The 21,502-nt window shown below is 50.5% G+C and overlaps 6 protein-coding genes across 6 annotated transcripts; 2 read left to right on the plus strand and 4 right to left on the minus strand.

Annotated features, from left to right (window-relative positions):
• Positions 1-6,181: 6,181 nt before the first annotated feature.
• On the minus strand, positions 6,182-6,807 carry K441DRAFT_295088 (uncharacterized protein). Its single transcript, XM_067640998.1, has one exon. The coding sequence runs from the start codon at positions 6,558-6,560 to the stop codon at positions 6,228-6,230; it is 333 nt and encodes a 110-aa protein (XP_067498555.1). The 5' UTR covers positions 6,561-6,807; the 3' UTR covers positions 6,182-6,227.
• A 313-nt stretch (positions 6,808-7,120) lies between these two features.
• Positions 7,121-8,627, plus strand: K441DRAFT_585484 (carbamoyl-phosphate synthase-like protein arginine-specific small chain; the record flags this gene model as incomplete). The annotated part of the gene is made up of 2 exons (XM_067644581.1): positions 7,121-7,303; positions 7,365-8,627. 2 exons carry the CDS (start codon positions 7,121-7,123, stop codon positions 8,625-8,627), a joined length of 1,446 nt encoding a protein of 481 aa, XP_067498556.1.
• Positions 8,628-9,248: 621 nt separating this feature from the next.
• On the minus strand, positions 9,249-11,715 carry K441DRAFT_620083 (uncharacterized protein; the record flags this gene model as incomplete). Its single annotated transcript, XM_067645906.1, has 4 exons — positions 11,322-11,715; positions 10,665-11,246; positions 9,827-10,565; positions 9,249-9,748 (listed from the first exon to the last, which is right to left on the minus strand). Exons 1-4 carry the CDS (start codon positions 11,568-11,570, stop codon positions 9,249-9,251), a joined length of 2,070 nt encoding a protein of 689 aa, XP_067498557.1. The 5' UTR covers positions 11,571-11,715.
• Positions 11,716-11,944: 229 nt separating this feature from the next.
• Positions 11,945-16,597, minus strand: K441DRAFT_620085 (uncharacterized protein). The gene is made up of 3 exons (XM_067645907.1): positions 15,829-16,597; positions 12,860-15,498; positions 11,945-12,808 (listed from the first exon to the last, which is right to left on the minus strand). Exons 1-3 carry the CDS (start codon positions 16,287-16,289, stop codon positions 12,078-12,080), a joined length of 3,831 nt encoding a protein of 1,276 aa, XP_067498558.1. The 5' UTR covers positions 16,290-16,597; the 3' UTR covers positions 11,945-12,077.
• A 217-nt stretch (positions 16,598-16,814) lies between these two features.
• K441DRAFT_483383 (uncharacterized protein) lies at positions 16,815-18,592 on the plus strand (the record flags this gene model as incomplete). The annotated part of the gene is made up of 3 exons (XM_067641909.1): positions 16,815-16,922; positions 16,979-17,323; positions 17,369-18,592. Coding segments are annotated over 3 exons (1,677 nt in total), but the record flags the coding sequence as incomplete, so codon positions are not given.
• Positions 18,593-19,296: 704 nt separating this feature from the next.
• Positions 19,297-21,093, minus strand: K441DRAFT_585369 (DUF300-domain-containing protein; the record flags this gene model as incomplete). Its single annotated transcript, XM_067644575.1, has 4 exons — positions 19,297-20,448; positions 20,499-20,799; positions 20,857-21,004; positions 21,057-21,093. 4 exons carry the CDS (start codon positions 21,091-21,093, stop codon positions 19,297-19,299), a joined length of 1,638 nt encoding a protein of 545 aa, XP_067498560.1.
• Between the last annotated feature and the right edge of the window lie 409 nt (positions 21,094-21,502).

Consider the following 21,502-nt stretch of genomic DNA (forward strand, 5'->3'; position numbering starts at 1 on the left):
ATGTGTTCTTGGAAAGATAATATAGTAGATATCTTGTAGAATATCCGCAAAGGGAACCTACCCTTTCGAATGTGTATACTTTAATGTTATTATAAAAGAAGACGGGTTTAATGGAGATATATATATAGCTTATTTTTAGTATAATTATATAAAGTACTATTATGCCTTTCCTATTAAGAACTATAAGTAAAAGACGCTGTTTCTACTCTTTAAATTAATGATAGCATTTACAAAGAAATTTAATGCTTAAGGTATCCGCATTTGGTATATAGATAAGGAGTAAGGTGTAGGCGCTAGGGTAAAGAACCTTATCTAGCTTAACGGAGGTGTTATTAAGCAATTAATACTAGATATTCTTGCTTAAAATAAACCTATAGAGAGGTTAGGGAGAGCTATTTCCAAACGAGTAAGGACTGCTATTATTGAAGTAAAGTTACCCGTAGATCTGTGGCCCGAGTTTATACTCCTTATAGTATTCCTACTTAATTAAACTCCTATTAAGTCTATTAACTGGAAGACCCTATTTAAGATACTATATAAACGGAAGCTATGGCTAGCAGAGCTTTATATAGCCGGATCTTTAACCTATATACTTATTAAATACGGCATTTCTAGAAAGGCAAAGTTTGAGCTATAAGCCTAAATAGGCTATCTTATTAGTATAGAAGCGTTAAATATCTATAGGATATGGATACTAACTACTAACCGTATTATCCGATCTTGTAATGTACAAATTAATAAGTTAAAAAGATATTAATCTTCTGAAATACTAGAATACCTTATTATCTTATAGGCTTAAAAGGACCGTTTTTAGCAAGTCTAGGACCTACTAGATAATCTTTAAGATAGTAGTAAGGACTGGATAGAGAACTTTAACAAAGAACTAGATATAAAACTGCCGTATTTAGCAAGTATTAACATTACTCCTATATTAAAAAGCATTTAGATCTTAATAGAAGAACTCCGTTAGCTACCTACCCTAGAGCTAACTTTAGAACCGTCTATACTATTAGCGTCTTTAGCGCCTTAGCAATTACTATCTACGGTGGCATCTACACCATAGATATTATCTACTACTTAGTTATCTTCTAAAGTCACTAAACCACCGTTTATAGACCCTATACCTTATTCTAAACCTTAGATAATAGCAGGCTTATTATTAGGGGGTAAGAGACGTTCTAGCCGTGAAAAGCGGCCTATGGTAAAGAAGAAAGATATGCTAAATTAGGATCTATAACGACGAGCCTTTGCGGTTTAAAATAGTAACGGTAATAATATTATTAATCTAGATACGACACCATTGGCTTACGCGTTCTATACTACTGCTATGAAGATATATAGATATTAAGTCGACTTTCTACCACTACTAAAGTTATGGAAAGAGATGCTTAATTATAGGTACGCTATGGAGTTTAAAGTAGCTACTTATACTAAGACAAAGGCCTTAATAGAAAAACACACCTAGGACGAGGTATGACTAGTTAAGAAGGTTTATTAACTTCCTATTATATAGGTCTTTATATATAAGGAAGATTTGGACGGCTTTATTATAAGATTTAAAGCTCGTCTAGTTATCCGCGGAGACCTTTAAGTAGTCTTATAAAAGGAGGTTAAAGCTATTATAGCAGCCTATCGGACCTTCCATCTGCTTTGCGCTTTTATTGCCGGCTTTAACCTAGACGTTATACAGATTAACGCCATTAATGCCTTTGTTAATGCCTTAGTTGATAATAAGGTCTACCTTATTCCCCCTAAGGGTATAGACCTACCACCTAGATTCTCTTTTTGTTTAAGAAAGGTAATATACGGACTATGGAAATCTCTAAAATTATAGTTTTTGGAAATGTCTGCTGCTCTATAAAGTATGGGTTTAAAAGCGGTACTGGATGAGCTATGTCTCTACGTACACCCTATTAAACCTATCCTTATATTCTTCTATATTAACGATATCCTAATTATAGGATACCCGAGCTGTTGATAGCAGATAGAGGACATCCTAAAGTAGCTATAAGATTAATTCGAGATCCGCAAAATACCTTAATTTATGTTATTCCTAAATACTCGTGTTGTGCGAGATTAATAAAAGGGAAAGCTTTAGCTCTATCTAGATTAGTATCTTGAGAAGCTAGTCTTAGTATACTATCTAGAATATCTAAAGCCATTAGCTATACTACTATTGGGCTAGGAATTAACACCGTATAAAGGAGAAGCTACGCCAAATTAGATAAAAGGATATTAACGCCGTATAGGTTCTGTAACGTATCCTGCATCTACTATATAACTAAACGTCGCTTTTTCTGTCAGTAAGCTGGCTAAGTTCTTATAAAATCCGTCACTAACTTATCTTGCGGAGATTAATAGATTACTTACCTATCTCTATGATACCAGATACCTCGCTTTTAAGTTCTCTACTATTATACTATATGAGATAAACCAGGTTCTAAAAGCTGCTTCTAATGCTAGCTTTGCTGATGATGCTCTAACACGTTAGAGCTTATAGGGCTTCTTAATAAGCTTATTTAATAGGCCTATAGTATGGCAGGCAACTAAATAAAAGGTAGTAACTAAGTTTACTATAGAGGCAGAACTCCTAGCTCTCTTATATATTGGTGGGGAGGTTAAGTATATAGTGCGGATATTTAAGGCTATTAGATTCAACCTAGAATAGGACGTTATTATTAATTATAATAATTAGCAGTTAGTACGGATTATAACAAAAGAGACTCCTACGGTATCTATAAAGCTTTAATATATAAATATCCATTAATTCTAGCTTCGCCAAGAGGTCCAAAATAGAAGCTTTGTTGTATAGTGGGTACTAATAAGCGAAATAGCTGTAGATAGACTAACTAAAGCTCTCTTAAAGCAAAATCATTAAAAATTCGTTAATGTAGTAGGGCTCCGCGATATTAGATATCTGGTAAATTAACACTTAGACAGCAGTAAAGCTTACTACTAGGTCGTCTATTCCGACTGCCTAATCCGGTAATCCAGCTCTGCCGCTCTACGTCAGATCTAAGGGGGTGTATTGGCCACGGAGGTAGCTTTTGACTGTATTATAATTGTCTTTAATGCCTAGTACCCTATGTAAAGACTACCCTAGTGCTTACCCTTGTATTTCGTATGTCTTAGTACGTATCTCTGTTGCCTGTACCTCCCTCCTTTCCTATTCTAGCATCTTCCTCGTGTATATATAGACCCTCGAGAGCCACCTTGAATAGAACAGATCACTCGTACAATTCTGTGTCTCTACCTACCAGCCAGCTTATGTCATTTGATTGATACCTACCTGGCTGAAAACTCTTAGAAGTTTTTAATGTTCTGCGCACGGGCCACAAAATATAACACCCTATCCGTGCAAGGGATACTATCTTGTAATTGGCCTAATCTTTAAAAGATCTGTTCCGGAATAAAGCAATTAATCTGGAATAAAGCAGCCTAAAGCGATACACGATTTGTTCCTCTTTGAGGACGATCTGTTCCGGAATAGGGCAGAAATATTCCGGAACGAGGCGTGTACCGGTATTAGGCAGAACAGTGGAACACGTTACGCACGGTGTGTCCCTGGCACCAGTAGGCCTCATGAAAACGGATGTAACAGGCTGAGGATCTAATGGAAACTCTCCATAGCTACCGCCACCGCCGCTACTAGTATAGCACAGATTGCTTCATTACCTCGTAAGAAATTTAACATTCCGAAATAGGATCAACGCGTTTGAAGATGCAACTTTGAACCATAACCGGTTAGACATAGTGAACCTCTTGAAGCCTTCGATACATCAATTTCCGATTCAGGAATGCCTTTAAGACCTGCTATATATTGTTGAGGTGGCTCAGCGGAATTCATCAAAAATCAGGCGTCAATGTACCAATTCTTCCCTTGAAAGAGTGTGCAATAGAAAGCATCCATGAAGGTCAGCGCTTTTGATTGGGCTCCGATAGAACTGCTTCTACAAACCCCACGGCTCTTTCCGGCTTTCCTGGCCGGGAAGTTTGACGTGCTTCAAAGATAACCCAATTTTGGTTCTGGTGTTCGAATGAAGAACTGCGAGTTGGTTTAGAGAACATCTTCTACGCATTGATCTCGGTCCACAATCATGACACTGTTAGGTCACAAGCAAGATCTAACAATTGAACTTTAGCGTCGTCTTCGGGAGCTGGCAGTGGTTTAACTACCAATCCGTCCTCTGGTGCTGCGGGCCCTTTGGAAATATTCCTATAGGAAGAAATTGGGAAAGGTTCTCACTGGACTTGTATTTGACAGGCGTTGCCATGCAGCAGACCATAACCAGAATGCAGGATTTAGGTGTCCAGGCGTGCGCGAAACACTGCATCGGCGATGAGCAAGAGAAGAACCGGGACACGATGAGCGCAAATATTGATGATCGGACGATACACGAGTTGTATCTTTGGCCCTTCGCCGATGCCGTTCAGGCCAACGTCGCCTCCGTTATATGCTCGTATAATAAAGTGAATAGTACTTATGCGTGCGAGAACGACAAACTCATGAATGGCCTTTTGAAGAATGGACTAGATTTCCAGGGTCATGTCATGAGCGATTGGAATGCTCAACATAGGACTTCTGTATGTGCAAATGGCGGCTCGGATATGACGATGCCTGGCAGCGACTTCGATAAAGGCACGATCCTCTGGGGTCCGCAACTCACAAGCGCTATCAGCAGCGGCGCGGTGGCACAGTCCCGGGTTGATGATATGGTTAGACAGATTCTTGCTGCGTGGTACCTTGTCGGCCAAGATAATGGTTACCCCACAGCATCACTCAATTTATGGAAGATCGAGACTCATGGCGTTTAAGGAACGCACAAACCCGTTGCTAGAGCTATCGTTTGTGATGGTATTGTCTTGCTCAAGAACACGAACACGAACAACGCCTTGCCATTGAAGAAGCCTACAAAGTCTGGCAATCATCGGACAAGACGCCATTCAGGACCCATCTGGAATCAATTCATATGCTGATCGTGCTTCCGATAACGGTACCTTAGCCTTGGGCTGGGGGTCAGGAACCGCAGAATTCCCTGTGGGATTGCCTTTTTATTCTTCGCCAAATTTTGACTGACCAAACCCTAGTACCTCGTTGCCCCTCTCGATGCCATCAAAACCCAGGCCTCAGCCGACGGCACAACCCTCAAAACGTCCACCACCAACTCGGCCAGCTCTGCCACAGCGGCCGCCTCAGCTGCAGCCACCGCCATCGTCTTCATCAACTCGGACTCAGGCGAGGCTACATCACCGTCGAAGGCAATGCCGGGGACCGCAGCAACTTAGACCCCTGGCACAGTGGAAATAGCCTCGTGACCGCTGTCGCGAATGTTAACAAGAACACCATCATCGTTGTACACAGCGTCAGCCCCGTAATTCTGGAAAATATTCTCGCGCAGCCAAACGTCGTAACTATTGTCTGGGCCAGCATACCTGGGCAGGAGAGCGGGAACGGGTTGGTCAACGTACTGTATAGCTCTACCGTCCCGAGCGGGAAACTGCCGTGTTATTGGGATGTGGGGAGGTAGTAGTGGGTTGTGCCGAGTGGGAGCTTTAGCATTATGGTTGGAGCGAGTTCGAGGGATCTGAGATTGAACGGGACGTTGACGGTTTAGAAATAATTGGGGAAATTTGAAGGGCAGCTATGGAAATCCGTATGGACGAATGACCATAGGGAATGGCAGACAGAACTAGAAAAAATTTGCCAACATCTTCCTACTGAACAAGCAGTCGTAAACAAGCAGTCATAGTCAAGCACTAGAATTTACTGGTGCTATTAAGTGAGAAGTTCTTTGATAAATCGCCACCGTCTTCGGATATTTCTAGTGGAATATCCGAAAATGTTACGGTTAGCATTTAGCAATCCTTTTAGGTATTCCGAATTGAGGGACAGGGGCCTCTTTCTGAGCGTATGCATGCCTCCGGTAGCCCTGGAGTCTGGATCGCCGTGAATAAAAGCCGCTATATACGAAAGGAAACGGGATGCTTATCATGCGATTTGACGTTATCGGTGTTACACATTTCACAACAGCTCGTACACTGGTGTTTGAGAATCTACTACAAGGCTACGAGAGTATGTTGATATGATTCAGTCATTTCACATGCGTACTTTGTGAGACAATTCCCCGCAGGTCGGCATTCCGTTGCTGACGAAGATTTTAAAGTTCAGGAGAGCTGATTGGATGAGGGAAGTGCGGAGAAGAATTGGGTCTTTTCTATTCTGAGCCTTACCGACATGATGCTGGACGAGAAGACTCGATGCACATAACTGCAGTACCACATTTCTGTATTCTGAGAAGTAGTGTCTGCACGACAATGAGTGGTAGGGTAGTATCAGAAGAAAATAAGAGCAGCTCGGCTTTAGTCCGCCCAAACGCGTCTCGTAGCCGGCAAAGACGCCCTCGACTCTTTATTTTTTGTTGCCATCCATTTTGCAGGGAAGAGAGATGCAGGCGGATTGTCCAGTCAGACAGGAGAATTAAAGGAGCGGGCCAGCTAGCAGGGCGAAAAGATGCAGCGATGCGTGCGACTGAAGAATTCTCACAGCCATCCATCGTCATCTAGCTCACTAAGCCCTATCCGGCTCTAGGCGCGCAAACAATGAAAGACCCCACCGTCACCTTACCTTGAGACGCCTCCTCTAACAAAAACCATCAACCACCGCACGCTCTCCCACTGCCGACCACCCTCATAAGTAGAGCTTTTGCTCCCTCCTCCGTGACTTCATCTGAAGTTCGACATATCGCGCTTATGCGTGCTGTTCAGACCGTCTTCACTTCCCAGGTATGTGACAGTGACAGTTAGCTTCAAATAATGCTTCCTTATCTACCCCGAGCGCACACCGTTGATCAACCACGCCCCTCCGTCACGGTGCTGCTGCTCCGCAATTGTGATGCATTTCCCTTCAAACTTTTTTCCACATACTCTACATCATGGCTAATTGTATACAATAGGACTATATCTCAGGTATGCCCATCTTCGACCAAAACCAGCTTCTCGCTGTCTCGGCTCACACCACTAACTCTCCTCCTAGACCACCTGTGGAAGGCGTCAGTAAACTGAAAGCCTTGCAAGCCCGACTTGAAACAAATTACTACAATCACATATACCTATCCTCAACATGTTCTCTCAACTTTTCAAGCCTTCTACCTCGAGGTCTGCGAGTGTTCTGGGACAAGCGACAAAGGCCCGTACACAGGCTCGATTCCTGGCCACCTTCCAACACAACACTCCCCGACAAGCGCCAGCAAACACGCGTCGGGCTACTCCGGTTTCTCTTGAACGAGCTACATTCACGATCAAGGTATGTAAACATTGACCTTCGAGCTATTCTTACCTTACACATCACTCACCGCTACCTTCAGAATGGACCAATCTTTTCTGGCAAGTCTTTTGGTGCGAAGTCCAACATCTCTGGCGAAGCTGTGTTCACTACCTCCCTGGTTGGATATCCCGAGTCCATGACCGATCCGTCCTACCGTGGTCAGATTTTAGTTTTCACACAACCCCTCATTGGCAACTATGGTGTCCCATCTTCTGCCCGTGACGAGCATGGCTTGCTCAGATATTTTGAATCCCCGCATCTCCAAGCTGCAGGTATCGTAGTCCAGGACTACGCCATGCAGCACAGCCATTGGACCGCTGTCGAGAGTTTAAGCGAGTGGTGTGCCCGAGAAGGCGTGCCAGCCATTTCTGGGGTTGACACCCGAGAGATTGTCACTTACCTCAGAGAGCAAGGTTCCTCCTTGGCCCGCATCACCATCGGAGAAGAGTATGATGCCGACGAAGATGAAGCGTTCGTCGACCCGGAAACCATCAACCTTGTCCGACGAGTTAGCACCAAAGCGCCCTTCCACGTCAGCTCCTCTCTCGGTGATATGCACGTTGCTTTGATCGATTGTGGCGTCAAAGAGAATATTCTACGGAGTCTTGTCTCCCGTGGTGCTAGCGTAACTGCTTTCCCTTACGACTACCCGATTCACAAAGTCGCCCACCATTTCGACGGTGTCTTCATCTCCAATGGACCAGGTGATCCAACTCACTGCCAAGCTGCAGTCTACAACCTCCGCAAATTGATGGAGTCATCCCAGATCCCCATCATGGGCATTTGCATGGGTCATCAACTGCTAGCATTGGCGTCCGGTGCCAGGACAATCAAGCTTAAGTATGGCAACCGTGCGCACAACATTCCAGCCCTTGACCTCACTTCTGGGAAATGCCATATCACATCCCAAAACCACGGTTATGCAGTTGACCCCACAACTCTTCCCGAGGACTGGAGGGAGTATTTCACCAACCTCAACGACCAATCCAACGAAGGCTTGATCCACAACTCGCGGCCCATTTTCAGCGCCCAATTCCACCCGGAAGCCAAGGGCGGCCCCCTTGACTCTGCCTATCTCTTCGACAAGTACATTGAAAGCGTCCAGAAGTACAAGCACCACCAGGCCATGTTCTCGGAGCGCGACAATAAGCCTAGCCCGCTCCTCGTCGACCTCCTGAGCAAGGAGCGTGTGGGCGTTCACCCAAGTATGGTCGAGTTCGAGGACCACGCCGTCGGCAAGATCGAGCCGGAACCCTTCGTCAGCACGCAGGCTGTGCAGCAGCCTATTGCCGCTGCGGCATGAGGAAGAAGCTTGGAGATTATGAAATTGAAACTATGTTGATTCGCGCTCACGGTGGGTTATTTGGGGAAAAGTGATATCTGATTCTTGATGGACGATTGAGGGAGTTCAAAGGGATCTTTGCGCATGTTTTGCTTGTCTTTGCTTTCTTGATTGAATTTTAGTGGATCTGAATGGAAATTGAATCATACGTCCGTCTATTCTGTGAATATTGTAGCGAAGTCTGGATTTGATGCAAACAAACCTTGCTAATGTCCAAAATAAGCCTTCGACACTAAACAGATATCAATACGCTTTAAATTCAAGTCTTGTTTCAAACCGCAAGCGATGTGAGACGAACATCATGGCGCTCCAAGAGCTAGATTTTTCCATTGTTTTCTTTTACGCTGCTGAAGTGGTATTAGTTTGTTAGATGTGCCAGCTTTTCTCTTATACCCAAACCTTTCCATCCAACCCAGGCAATATCAATGCCCAGACCCAAACCCAAACCCATTTGCCGAACTGCTCCAAAGATGCACATTAACCCGCCGGCCGACCATTCCCCAGCCTGAAGTCATACTTCCGCGCAACGAACACATAACCACGCACTACTTTCCCCGCTATCTCCATTCCTAAGCGGAAGCCTCACCTACCCCTCCACCTCCCTCGTCCGCCCCTATCCCTGTCTCTATTCCTCTCTCTATCCCTATCCCTATCCCTCTCTCCACCCCCAAACCCGCCGCCTCGCCACGAATCCCCACCCCCCCTCATCCTCCCACCTCCCCTCACACCCGCACCTCCATCCTCCCTCTCCCTCTCCCTCCTAGCCTCAACACCCGCACCTCCTCTACCCCCAAAATCCGGCCCCACATCCACAATCCTGTCGCCCTCAAACCCAAACCTGCGCAACTCATCCGCCCCCCCGCCGCGGCCACGGCCCCTGCCCCTAGCACCGCTCCCACCATTCCCATCCGCCCGCCAATCCCGCGCCGTAGCCGCGCTCAGCGCCTCAAGCCGGCGCGCCGCAAGCGTCGCGTCGACGGGCAGGAAGTAGAGTTTCGGCTTGGCGGTCGTGCTGCGGAAGAGCGTGTCGAGGGTCGCGAAGGACTTGTCGGCGGCGGCGCTGCGCTTAGTTGTAGTCGTGCCTGGACCCGGACCCGCGGCGTCGTCGTCATCGCCGCGAACTGCGGTGGTGTAGCGGCTCGTAGCGCCACCACCACCACCGGCGGCGGCGATAGACGACGACGAAGAAGCCGCAAATCGCCGACCCTCGCGCGGACCCAGCGGCGCGCCCGCAACGCCCGGCGCCGCACCCGCGAGCAGCGCCGCGCGCGCGGGGTTGAGCATCGCATACCCACCACCGCCCCTCGCACCGACCTCTTGGAACACAGCCCGCACGCCCTCCGGCGCGTCAACGTACACAACCTCCCAGCGCCTCCCTCCTCCTCCACCCCCACTGCGCCGCCCCCCACCACCCTCCCGCGCCCCGTCCTCCTCCCGCTCAATCCACGCCTCGACGCGCTCCTCCGGCACGAAGTCGACCCACAGCGGGCGGCGGTCGCGCTCCAGTGGCCAGACGGCATCGTGGAGCGCGGCGCGCACACGAGCGGCGGCGGTGGTGGTGGTGAAGAGGGCGAGGGCGTGCGTGCGGATCGGGTCGAGGTAGAAGAGCGTTAGAATGCTGCTGTCCGGGGGGGATGCTGGAGGGGAGGCGAGGGCGATGAGGTGGGTGCGGAGGGCGGATGGCTGGAGCGGGCGCATGAAGTTGCGGATGTAGAGCGCGGGGGTGGCGGGGTGGAGGGAGGGCGGGATGGGGCGGTCGTCCGGGGTTTCGGGGGCGGTGGCGGTGGTAGTAGTGGGGGTGGGGTGGAAGAGGGATTTGTAGCGTGCGTCTTTGGTGTCTTTTTCCCTTGCGGGGTGGGTTCTGGGCGGGGTGGAGGATGGTTTGGATGGTAGTGCTGGCTCGGTAGGCGTGTCGGTGGGAGCGGCTTCAGGGGCTGGCGGGTTGTCTTCGTTCGTTGCTGCTGTAGCATCCCGCTGAGCCTCCTCCGGTATTGATACCCCATTCGCCTGTTTCTTATCCTCTATAGCTAAGTTCATGGCATCCGCAGCCTTGTCTTCCATGACTACGTCTTCACCAACATAGTCCTCCTTCAAATGTACTACATCGGTGAGCTCCTCGCTCTGTCGCAATTTCTTGCTTTTGATATCCTGTGTTTGCACATCAGGCGTCTCGCTTCGCCTCTTCCTCTTCCTAGTATCCGCTTCCAGTTCCTCTGAATTCAACCGTGAGACCTCCACTGAGGTATCTGCTTCTACAATGGTCGGCAAGGGCTCGGTCGCTTCCACAGTCTGTGCCTCATGCTCGGTGTGCGGTTGTGTATCAGGGTTGGTAGAGATGCTTGGCTGCGTTGACTGGGTTTCTTTTGACAACACGGCCGGTTGCGAAACGGAGGCCGAGGCATCGGGTGCAGATTGAGATTGGGTAGAGGCAGGTAGAGTGGCAGTTTCCTCAACTGGTATCGTGATACTAGATGAAGCAGATAAGGGTTGTTCTTTAGGAGTACCTGCGGCCAGCGCATCGGGGGCTATAGTGGTCTCCGTAGCCTGAGTTTCTGAGGTGTTTAGGATGGGCGCGCCGGGCTGCGAGTGTGCTGCATCCACCTCCGCCTCCGTCTCCGCTTCCGGGTTGGCCGACTCTGTCGAGTGTTTTGATACAACAGCTTCATGTTGCGCTGCTGGTTCCTCAGGTTGTTCGGATGGCTTCGCTGATGCATCGTCAGTGTGAGAAGATGATGCGCTAGTTTCCGCAGTATCTGGAGGCGCCGCTGAGCTATCGCCAGACTGGTCAGCATCCTTGAGCTTCTGAATTATCTGAGCCTTGCGCGTGAGGCCTGTGGAGGGGATTTGGCGGTCCTTGAGGAGCTGGCGCAGATTTGCTACGGTGAGCTTGTTGTAGTCTGTCATGGTGATTGAGGCTGTAGGAAAATAGTAAGTAGGGGTAAGGAGTAAGTATGAAGGTAGGAATGAGGAAACATGCAGCTCAGGTAGTTTAATTGTAAGAATAAAAGTAAGAGCTGTGGTGGTCGATGTCCTGATGCATTGATGTTTGCATCAGCAGTTTTCAATTCAAAGAATGAGGATGGACTTCGCGTCACAGATTTCTTGGCAAACACTAACCCCAGGTCTTCTTTCGGAAGATTCATGCATCCGGCCTGCATTTGCATCGGATACTTACCTACCCTACGGCTCCGGGGCAGGCTTATATTCTGAAACAGCGGTACAGCGAAAGGCCCTTACTAAAGATTCTTGTGAAGACTGGAAATACTTTCTTAGATCTTGGTGCAGCACTTTCCCGTGCACAATCTAGCGCCTTTCAGCATGTCAAAGACTCAATTGTTGCTTCTTGCAGGAAAAAGAACGTTATATGTTGACATAGTAGACATAGCTAGGTATCTGTACACGCCAGCCACGCTAACTAGGAGGCCTATTCCTCTGTTCCTTGTCCTTCTCCTTCGCCTTGTGTTCCTTTTCATCCCGTATCCGCTTTTTCCGCTCCACCACCTCCTTCAAAACCTCTAACCTCTCTTGAGTTACTCGAATCGCTTCGTCCATCTGTCGTTCGCTCATGGATACGTCCTGGAGCTTCGCCTCCATTTCCTTTGCTTTCTGTCGCCTTCTCCAGCCATCATGAGGCGTTAGGATTGCGGAAGCGCGATCCATGGCTACCCTATCCTCCAGCCATTTCCACAGCTCGCTTTCCTCCTTCCTCCACATCTCTTCGTAAGCAGCAATTCGCTGTGGGGTCGCAAGGCCCGGTACTCCGAGGCTACCGTATCCATACGACTCGCTAGGCGTTCGGAGCCAAGCGACGGCTAGTAGCAGGACGAGGATGCCAACGACCGTAGGCGCACTGACAACCGTCCCTACCATATCCACAAGCGGTCCAAGTGGTCCATGTAGTGGCTCCAATACTCCCCAACCCTTCGGTTTATGAGAAGGCCCACCTTCACGAACACCATCTTCGCCTGAAATTGGTGCCCCTACACCGTTCTCGTCGGCAGCTTCTCTCTTCCTCTTACTTTTACCTTTACCTCGAGCAGCGCCTTTAGCTTGAGCCTTATTAGACACAGCAGCACGTAGGGCAGCAATGATATCCTTTGCATATGCCACTTGACCGTCATTGGCTCCTTTCTCGATAGGACCTGTTGACCATATGAGCGTCAAACCCGTGGATTAAGAATAAGGCACCATACCTTTTAACCAACTCTTCCCCGACCATTCCACCGCGCAAGTCATGATCAGGCGAGTAGAATTTCCAGGTCCCCACATCAAACAATACCTCGTCTTGGTGACAAATATATTACCGCTGGGTACATCCGGTGTCTGTGTCGAGCATAGTACTGTGACTGCTCTCTCCAAATCGAACTGCTCAAGTGTCGCGGCGATGATACATTTAGTCTGCTTTGGCCCAATAGATCCACCTAATTGCTTGATATAGGAGTAGTTGAGAGTCTTCCTGTCCTCGCCCAGGCCCTTTTTGTCGTCCTCCATCTGCAGATCCAGAGATTTCTGATCTTCAACAAGCCACTTCCTCATGAAAGGTCCCGAAGCAGGGCCAAACATCAGTGAGTAGATCTTTCCGAGTGGAGCGGGAATAGTTGTGTTTATCAAAAGCTTGTCGTAGTGACTATCACCATCACCACACTCCGTGGGCAGATGTGTTGGAGAACCTGGGAAATCCTGGGTCGCAGCGGCCCCAGTAACAGCTGCTTCAGCATTGTCGACCATCTTAGTAGATCCTCCAATAACTGGAGTACCTACAGCTGCTGCAGAAGTCTTTTGACTGACAACTTTGGTAGAGTCGATTTCGCTGCCGGCAACGCTACCCTCTCCAGCCTCAGTAAAACTTCCAAGACCATCTTCTTCCTCTGCATCTTCATCGTAGACTTCCTCGTCTGAGCCTTCGATGGAGCCGTCATCGGTGACAATAGATTCAGCCTTCTCCGTTTTATCACCCGTTCCTGATCCATCCAGAGTCACACCATTGAGAGAACTCTTAAGATTTGGGTGGCTAAATTTCCAAATCCCGATGAGGAGGTCATAAGTAGAATCTCTGCTAACAAAACTGGCGAAGACATTTCTGGCATGCAATGTTTGAATAACGATGGCATTTGGGAAGATGACCGCAGTACTCTTTTTTTCCACGGAAACAACCTCATCAAAACTGATAACCAGATTTGTCACCCAACCAAGGATATTGCTCGAGAAGCAAATGTGGCCTTCGGAGACATAGAGCCTTCCGTGGAGCAAGATATCTCGTTGAAGGGCAGCGCTGTAATCCTCGATCAGGTAGTCATCTTCTGGGACACTTCTAAATAGGTTATGGAAATCTCGGTTCCGCTTGCTGCTTGCGACAGCGAAACCAGTCAGACGCTGGCCATTAGTTTGCGCTGTCGGATTAGCCAATGTGGCTGTGCTAGCATTAATCGCTACGGCTACGGTGTGGCCTGTAGTTGCGGAACTTCCCCTGTGCCTCCTCTTTCTGCCTCCACTGATACGGCTTCGTATACTCCCAGAACGTTGAATTGGCACGCCGGGAGTTTCCGGTTCCCCGGGCGGGGCTCGAGGCGGTGATGCGCCACCAGAGAGTGTGGTTAACGAACGAGGTCGTTCAATATTATTTAATGATGCTGTAGACTTCTCCGCAGCATAAGCAGCTGATACGGCTTGAGCAGCTGCAATATCTTCAGCCTTTGCCGAAGCTTGATCATTAGGCAGTAAAGTTTGTTCCGATAGGCTAATTTTTGAAGTCATGGGACTTGCGTCCGAGCTTTCGGATATTCCAAGCTGGGCAAGACTAAGGTTGCCCGAGCCAAGCGTCTCAACAGCCGGCTGTCGTCTCTCATTTCCAGAGTTTTCGGCAGAGATGTCTTCAGATTCAGGTCCGATTACTTCTTCTCCGCCCGCTTGACCTGTTTTTTCTTGCTCACCGACTTGGGTACTAGCTCCACTCTTACTCTTCGATCCCGAAGTGATGGACGTATTAGCTATAGTAGTGCTCAGCTGGGTCGCAGCATTCTGCGCTGCTGAGAAAACGGAAGAGAAAAATCCTCCGGAATTTTGAGGGCTGGTTAATGATCCACCAGGAGTTTTGGTTTCTTCTACAGTAGGCGTCAAAGGCGCGGGTATTGCATTTGATAATTTACTTGGAGGGTTGGTCGCTGACCGTACTCGTCTATGCGATATCATATTCCCTGAAGGAGATGTAACAATGTTGGGATTGGACTGTGACGACTGATGAGATACTGATTTCGAGATGGAGCCCAAGCTTGCAGTTGGCTCTGTAGGCGAGGGCGGCCTTGGTCCTGTAGGCGTTGGGGGTGTCACTAGGGTGGCTGGAGCCTCATGCAAGTTTGGAGGAGTCGCAGGGGTCGTCGTGATGATTCTCTCCGGCGTCGAGGTCATTAGAGCCGGTAGGAACTGAGTTTCGGGAGTGACATGTATTTGAGGGGGCTCATCCAAAGTCCTAGATCCCCGTCGTGAGCCTAATCCAGATTTCCCCACTCCCCCAAACAGAGCTCCAAGACCCCCACCACTTGCCCCAGACTTGACAGGATCTGTATCAGCAGCAAGTTTCGGCGATGTCAATCTCCTAGTTGGAGCAAAAGCTTCTTTGAGTCTACCCACGGGAGATGGGCTGCGCTTTGCTGTTGAGGTTGGTTCGAGCGTCTTGGCGTGCTTTGGAGTCAGTGTGTCGTCAGTGAGCGGGGTAGAGTCGGCAATATTTGTCGATGGGTTAGAGTCGATTGTCTCAGAAGCGATCAAAGGAGAGGAGGTGGTCAGGTATCCAGTGTGTGAATGGTGAGAAGAAATCGAGGGTCTAACAGGCGGACTAGAAAATGCGGTTGGTTAGCGGTGATACGCGAGCATGCATATCCTAAAGGCAACAAAGAACATAACAAGCGAGTTGTGGCAGGTATCACAAACGACGAATACGAATACGAATAAACAACCGCCAGCGGCATTGTATGTGTGTGGATGTGTGGAGTAGTAAGATGGTTGACGGAGAGGTTGCGATGGATGTTGTTGTGGAGCGGAGGGTCCTCCAAGTTATCCATGCACTCCGCAAGTCCAGCCGCAGCCGCTCGCTTCCCACTGGTGGCGGAGGATGGAAACAGGACCATCGTCGTCAGCACTGTCGAAAAGAGACTGAGTTACTTACGAATCCGTGTCCGAGTCCTCAGTCAATAGACTGCTGGCGACGCTTTTGTGCAGCCTAAGCGATTCCTCGCTAGGGCCGACCTGGTCCAGGGACAGGCTATTGTCTGGAAGGGGAGGAATCTCCTCAGCGGAATCAGCCTGCGAATGATCGCCTTGAGCAACCGACTTCCTCCTCTTCCGTCTTCCTTTGAACAGTTTAGGCATCCTCCTTGTTGACTCCCCGCTGCTGCGCTTCTCCTCCGAGCCTCCAGTTTTTATTTTGTCCAGCGCGCCGTCTATGGATGACCTCGTCGGCCTCGATCCATCGCCAGGGGTGTCGGTACTTGCAATCGAGTTGGTGGATGAATTGTTCGGTTTGGATTTGCGCCGGCTTTTGAGAACGCTGCCCAGTCCACTGTTGGTCCTGCTCAATGAGGACGCAGTGCTGGTCACTCTATCAATGGGTCCCTCTGATGCCTCCATGTTAGCAGAACAGAGCGATCTGACACGCTATTAGCAATGTTGAAGTTAGGCGATGGACATATTCCAATCCACAAGGCTAGGCTCGTCGGAGGCGGGTGAATGAAGCTGTCGTATCGCAATTAGGTTCCGCAACATGCTTGTTCAGCTGTCAAGCAAGGCGGTTCTGTGTGACGACAAGAAGCCCCAGGAATGAGAGCACCGCCAAAGCGAGGGGAAGAAAACGAAAGTGGGGCCGATCAAAGCGCGAAGCTAAGGTGATAGAAGATAACATGGATGGGCTTCAGCGTCGGCGGAGCTGAGACGAGGGCGTACTGTAGAGGGCTGATGCAGCTGCGGACCTGGTTGGAGGCCCAAGCAAGGGCGTCATAGCTAACCGACAAGCGAGGCTTGTTCACCCACCAAGTGAATCACAAGCTCATATCAAAGGCAGCCACCATTTCAGCCACCACCGACCACCTTCCTCCATCCTCCTTCTAAGAGTTATGATAGAACTGCCTCAACCGCCTATTCGCCCTATGCATCAATATGGAGGCTGCCCACTTGACTCAAGCCTACGACCATGCCCGGAACGCCCAGCATGAGTTGGCAGCCGGAGAGTTCGCGAATGCCGCCAAAGACACGGGAGATGCAGAGGTACGGTTACACGTTTATCCAACACCCACCAACACTTCTGACTCTGTGACTGGCAGGCCCTACGGATTCTCAACCTTCTCGAACACCATCATCACCGCCTTGCAAGCATCATCAAGTCACCTTCAGCCCGCACAGCTGTCGTCAGCAACAAAGAGCCTGAACCAGCATCTAATCCCTCCGGCTCGCCTGCAGCTCTAGTACCGTCCACAAGCGCATCTGTGATTCGGTCTGCTTCACCTACACCGTCCGTATCGTCTCCGCCTAAGCCGACATCACGTCGGAGGCCTTCCCGGGATCCGTCTTCATCGATAGCCACAAATCTAGCAACAGCTAGGGGCATACCTGGAGCTCAACCTCGGAGAGGAGCGCCAGCATCCGCAGCTTTATCTATCACCAATGCAGTGCCCAATACTCCCCCTCGTGGAGAGAGACAAAGCCGAGCTGAGAATCAGGATTCGCCTTACTCAGCAAGAGACGCAATACAGAGGCAAGCAAGAAGAGCAGATGAATCTATCAGAAATTCAAACGAGTCTCTTAGACCATCAGCAAAACCAGACAAGGTCCAGCAAGCATCATCGCGGCAGTCTGACACAAAAGGTACCCCAGCGCATACCCCTCAGCAGGAAGAAGGGTTTCAAAGATTCTACTCCACATTCGAGAATATTTTCTCCGCCATCTCTGCGCCTCTGGCATTCGCCAGCCTCCCCCTCAGTCCCTCCTCTACTCCATCAGCACCTGCTCCCCCTACCAAATCAACCCGCCCTACCACCACAACCGAGACTGACCTAACATCTCTAATATCCCGTCCCGCCCTCCGTGCTCTCAAAGAAGACCAAGGCCCGAGCGGCCCTTTCGCCAATGCCGCAGAATCCTTCTACGTCGTCCCCACATCGGGCGGGACAGTCTCTTACGCCGGGATCCTCTCGCACCAACACCCTCACCAACACCCTCACCCACACGCCCACCAACATGCCGTAGGCCAAGGCTCGCACCTCCCCGACCTCATCGAAGAAGACGCATCCGAGCACGGCAGCAACGCCGATGAATTTGTCGATGCAGTCGAGACGCACTACCCGCCCTCGCCCACCTCCCCGCGCCACATGCGACGCCACGCCAAACCCCCACCAGCGCCCTCGACGCGCGCCATCCCCGCCGGCCGCGGCACGAGCCGCAAAACAATGGAGGAGCTCGAGCTCGAAAACACGACCCTGCGCGCCCTCCTCGACAAGCAGAGCCGCCGCCTGCAGATGTGGGAAGCGACCTCGCAGTCGCAGTCGCTCGCGCTCGCGCAGTCCTTCCGTGCGCGCGCCCCGCCCGGCCTCGCCGCCGCCGTCTCCGACCCCAGCGCCCTGGCCCAGGCCGTCGCGATGGGCATGGGCATCGCGCCGCCGCTGCCCTCGCCCTCGCGCGCCAGCTCCACCGGCACGCGCACCCCGACCGGTGCTACTACGCGGGCCTCGCCCCCGTCTGCTACGGCGGCCGCCAAGGCGGTCGAGGACGCTGAGGCGAGGATCCAGGAGCTTGCGGCGCAGGTCGAGGCGCTGAGCCGCGAAAAGGAGCGCGGGGCGCGCGAGATCGAGAAGCTTACGGCGGTGCTGGCGCGCTATAGGGAGCAGTGGGAGAAGCTGAAGGCCGGGGCGCGGGGCAGGCGGGAGCGCGAGCGCGCCAAGGAGGCGGGGCGGGAGAAGGAGGGGGAGAATGGGACTGCGGAGGGCGATGGGGGTGAGGAGGAAGGGGAGGAGGGTAGTGGAGAGGGTGAGGGGCCGGGGAAGGGGTGAGAGTGCAGTGTTTAGGGATGCTGGAATGGATGAATGAATGAATGAGCCGCTGGAACTGGTTCCACTTGGCTAGCACAAGTGGCGGGTAGAGATATCACATAGACTATTTTCGACTGTAGTACAGCCATATATAATAAGCTCTTTCAGAGCCCCCATCACGTAGATAGATATCAACACTAATGCCGACAAACTCATCAATCAACAATCGCTCTTTGCATTTCATAACTCAAGCAATGGTATCTCTTCACACACGCCCCAGAAAACCAGGTCCTCGTACCAGTCGGTGTCCCACACGCCGTTTCGGATATCATGCCTTGCTCCAAACCAAACGTCTCACTGTCATACACATAAACACACAACCACACGTGCACGCGCCCTCTCGCCAGCCCTAAAAAGTAGCGAGTCCCGCCCATTAAAGAAAAACAACGCAAAACGCCAAATCTCGCCCGTTCGATTAAAGCCCAGCCCAACTCCTAATACACCCCTGAAAGCAAAAAACGACAGACACCGCAGGGACCAAATGAAGCCCACAGAGCTCCCCAAGAAGGGGCGCATCAAAACAACGCAAGTTAAAAAAAAAACAGCTGAAAAGCAAATCAAATCTTCCCAAACGGCGGCGGCCTATCCTTGTCCCCACCACTCGTCTTCGCGCCCGCAAAAAGACCCCACTCCGTGCTCGGCCGCTCGCCCAGGTCCTGCTGGCGCACTTGCGGCCTGCGCTGCGGGCTAACAGTCGCAGCCGCGCCCACGCCCTGATACGTCGTATCCTGCGGCACGAAGCTGCGGCCATGGTGCGCATCGCCGTCGTCGTCATCGTCGTCGAGGGGCCCGGTGTACGAGGGCGGGAGCGGCGCCGAGGGAAGGTGGTCCGGGTTCAGCTCCGTGATGTCGGAGCTGGCGTCCGTGACGCCCGCGTACTGCCGATCATACGGGTTAGCCTGCGCGTGCGAGAGCAAGCTCGCGCGGTCCTCGTCCAGGGGCTTGTACGCGGTGGAGCCGCCCTTCTTCATCCCTGGGGTCATCACGGCCTCGGTGGCGGCTTCGCCGTTGCCGGCGAAGGTGGGGCCCGTGGGGTAGGGCGTGTTGCTGTCGAGCGAGCCGAGTTTGGTCGAGTTCTTGTACGAGATGTCGTTGTGTCGGTGCCGCACGCCGACGAAGAGCCAGCGGAAGCCGCGGCTGCATGCTTTGATGATGTCCCAGGGGTTAAATGCAGAGGCGAGGGCGCGGCTAGGGCCGTTGGCGTAGGTAGTGGGGATGGGACCGCTGAAGCCAGATGTCGGGGCGTTGATGGGGTCTTTGTAGCGCGAGATGTCGTATGGCGTCCATGGGAAGGCGAATATATGCATGGTAGCAAATACAGCCATTTCAACGCAAAGGAGCATGCTAGGTATACCGACTTTGAGGTCCGGGTAGGCGATCTTATTGCTGGGTTTCAGCGGACCGCTGGAGCTAGTGAGGAAAGATATAACGAGCGTTTGCCAGAAAGAGAAAAAGATGACAAGCTTGATGCAGAGAATCTTAAGAAACGGTCGATGTGGTGATAGGTCGGCCCTTAGCTGGAAGTAGAACTGGATCAAGCAGTACATAGCGATGGTTACAGATGCACCTTCAAAAAGCATTACCCAGAGGTGAGCGAATACGGGGTTAAGAGAGGCCTCGCAGTACCGGCCGCCGAGTTGCGTGACAACAGACACGATGGTGAATAGAACGCGGATGAAACAGTATTGGAAAACACCAATCCAAATAATCTGGGATAAGTTAGTAAGACGTCTCAGTAGTAAAGATCACAGCAGCGCACATTGAACCAAGTGAGACCACTCTGTGGTCTCCTCAAAAAACCTTTGTCTTGACCACCAGTACACATCTGCATCCAACTCAACGGCCATATCCAGTTCTTTGGTTGAAGAGTTCGAAAGTATTCTTTCTGGTCATGTAGGCTCGATGCAATGTAGTGGCATAGCAACGTAAAGAAGCTCGCGAGTGCAAATGCCTCATAGCAATCTCGCAGGACCTCAAAATAAATGGCGTGCCTGTAGTAGAGATAGGAAAGGAAGGAAACGGTGGCGTATATCGGGATCATGAAAAGAATACGTATAACACTAGTGCGATTCATCGTCAGTAAGGCCTCGAGCACGTTCACAGCGCTTTATACATACTGTTTTTGTTCCCATGGCTTAAGGTAGTGTGTAATGTGTCTGAGAATAAGGAACAGCGAAATGCTCAAGGCTATTAACCCAAATGTAACCGAAAGGATGAGGCCAAAGTGATGAAATTTGAGGTTGTGCCATACCGGACCCTCCTTAACTGCAACGGGATGTTAGCAAGCTGCTTAATCCTCTTCGTGGTGCGGCATTACTTGTCTCCTCGGTCAATGTTGTGTTGCACGTCACCATTGCGACAGTTCGATATCCTCCCCGAATGCGCAACCGTGAGATTCCTACTTTCAAACCGTTCCCAGGCACTATTACGAACACATCCAGGCAAAGAGAATAGGAACGCAGTGGTGTTTAAGGGTTAGAGCTCGGCAAACAGATGAAGCGAACTGTAAGCTGACAAGCGGATTCCAGTCCTGCGTGCGTGGTCACAAGATACAGATTCGTGTGGTAGTAATGAAATGAGGCGCGCTGAATGTGACAATGGCGTTGTTAAACGTATTGGAGTGGTTGTGGCAACGTTGATGTTAGGAAGAGCTGGGAATGAAGATGTTAGTTCAAGATTGAGGCTGAGCAGCCGGCTGTGAAAGCGCCTGCGCGTAATGGCATTGAGGCAAAAGACCCCCAGAGTTTTAAAACACAGGGGCTT

The sequence above is a fragment of the Cenococcum geophilum genome, assembly GCF_001692895.1.
Source record: "Cenococcum geophilum 1.58 unplaced genomic scaffold K441scaffold_60, whole genome shotgun sequence".
Classification (NCBI taxonomy): Eukaryota; Fungi; Ascomycota; class Dothideomycetes; order Gloniales; family Gloniaceae; genus Cenococcum; species Cenococcum geophilum.

Excerpts from the sequence above, each read along its gene's own strand:
- K441DRAFT_295088 (XM_067640998.1), bottom strand. The coding sequence starts at position 6,560 with ATGACGATGGATGGCTGTGAGAATTCTTCAGTCGCACGCATCGCTGCA.
- K441DRAFT_620085 (XM_067645907.1), bottom strand. The coding sequence starts at position 16,289 with ATGGAGGCATCAGAGGGACCCATTGATAGAGTGACCAGCACTGCGTCC. Across the intron at positions 15,499-15,828 it reads GAGGACTCGGACACGGATTC|TCCGCCTGTTAGACCCTCGA; the intron begins GTAAGTAACTCA and ends CGCATTTTCTAG. Across the intron at positions 12,809-12,859 it reads GGGGAAGAGTTGGTTAAAAG|GTCCTATCGAGAAAGGAGCC; the intron begins GTATGGTGCCTT and ends TATGGTCAACAG.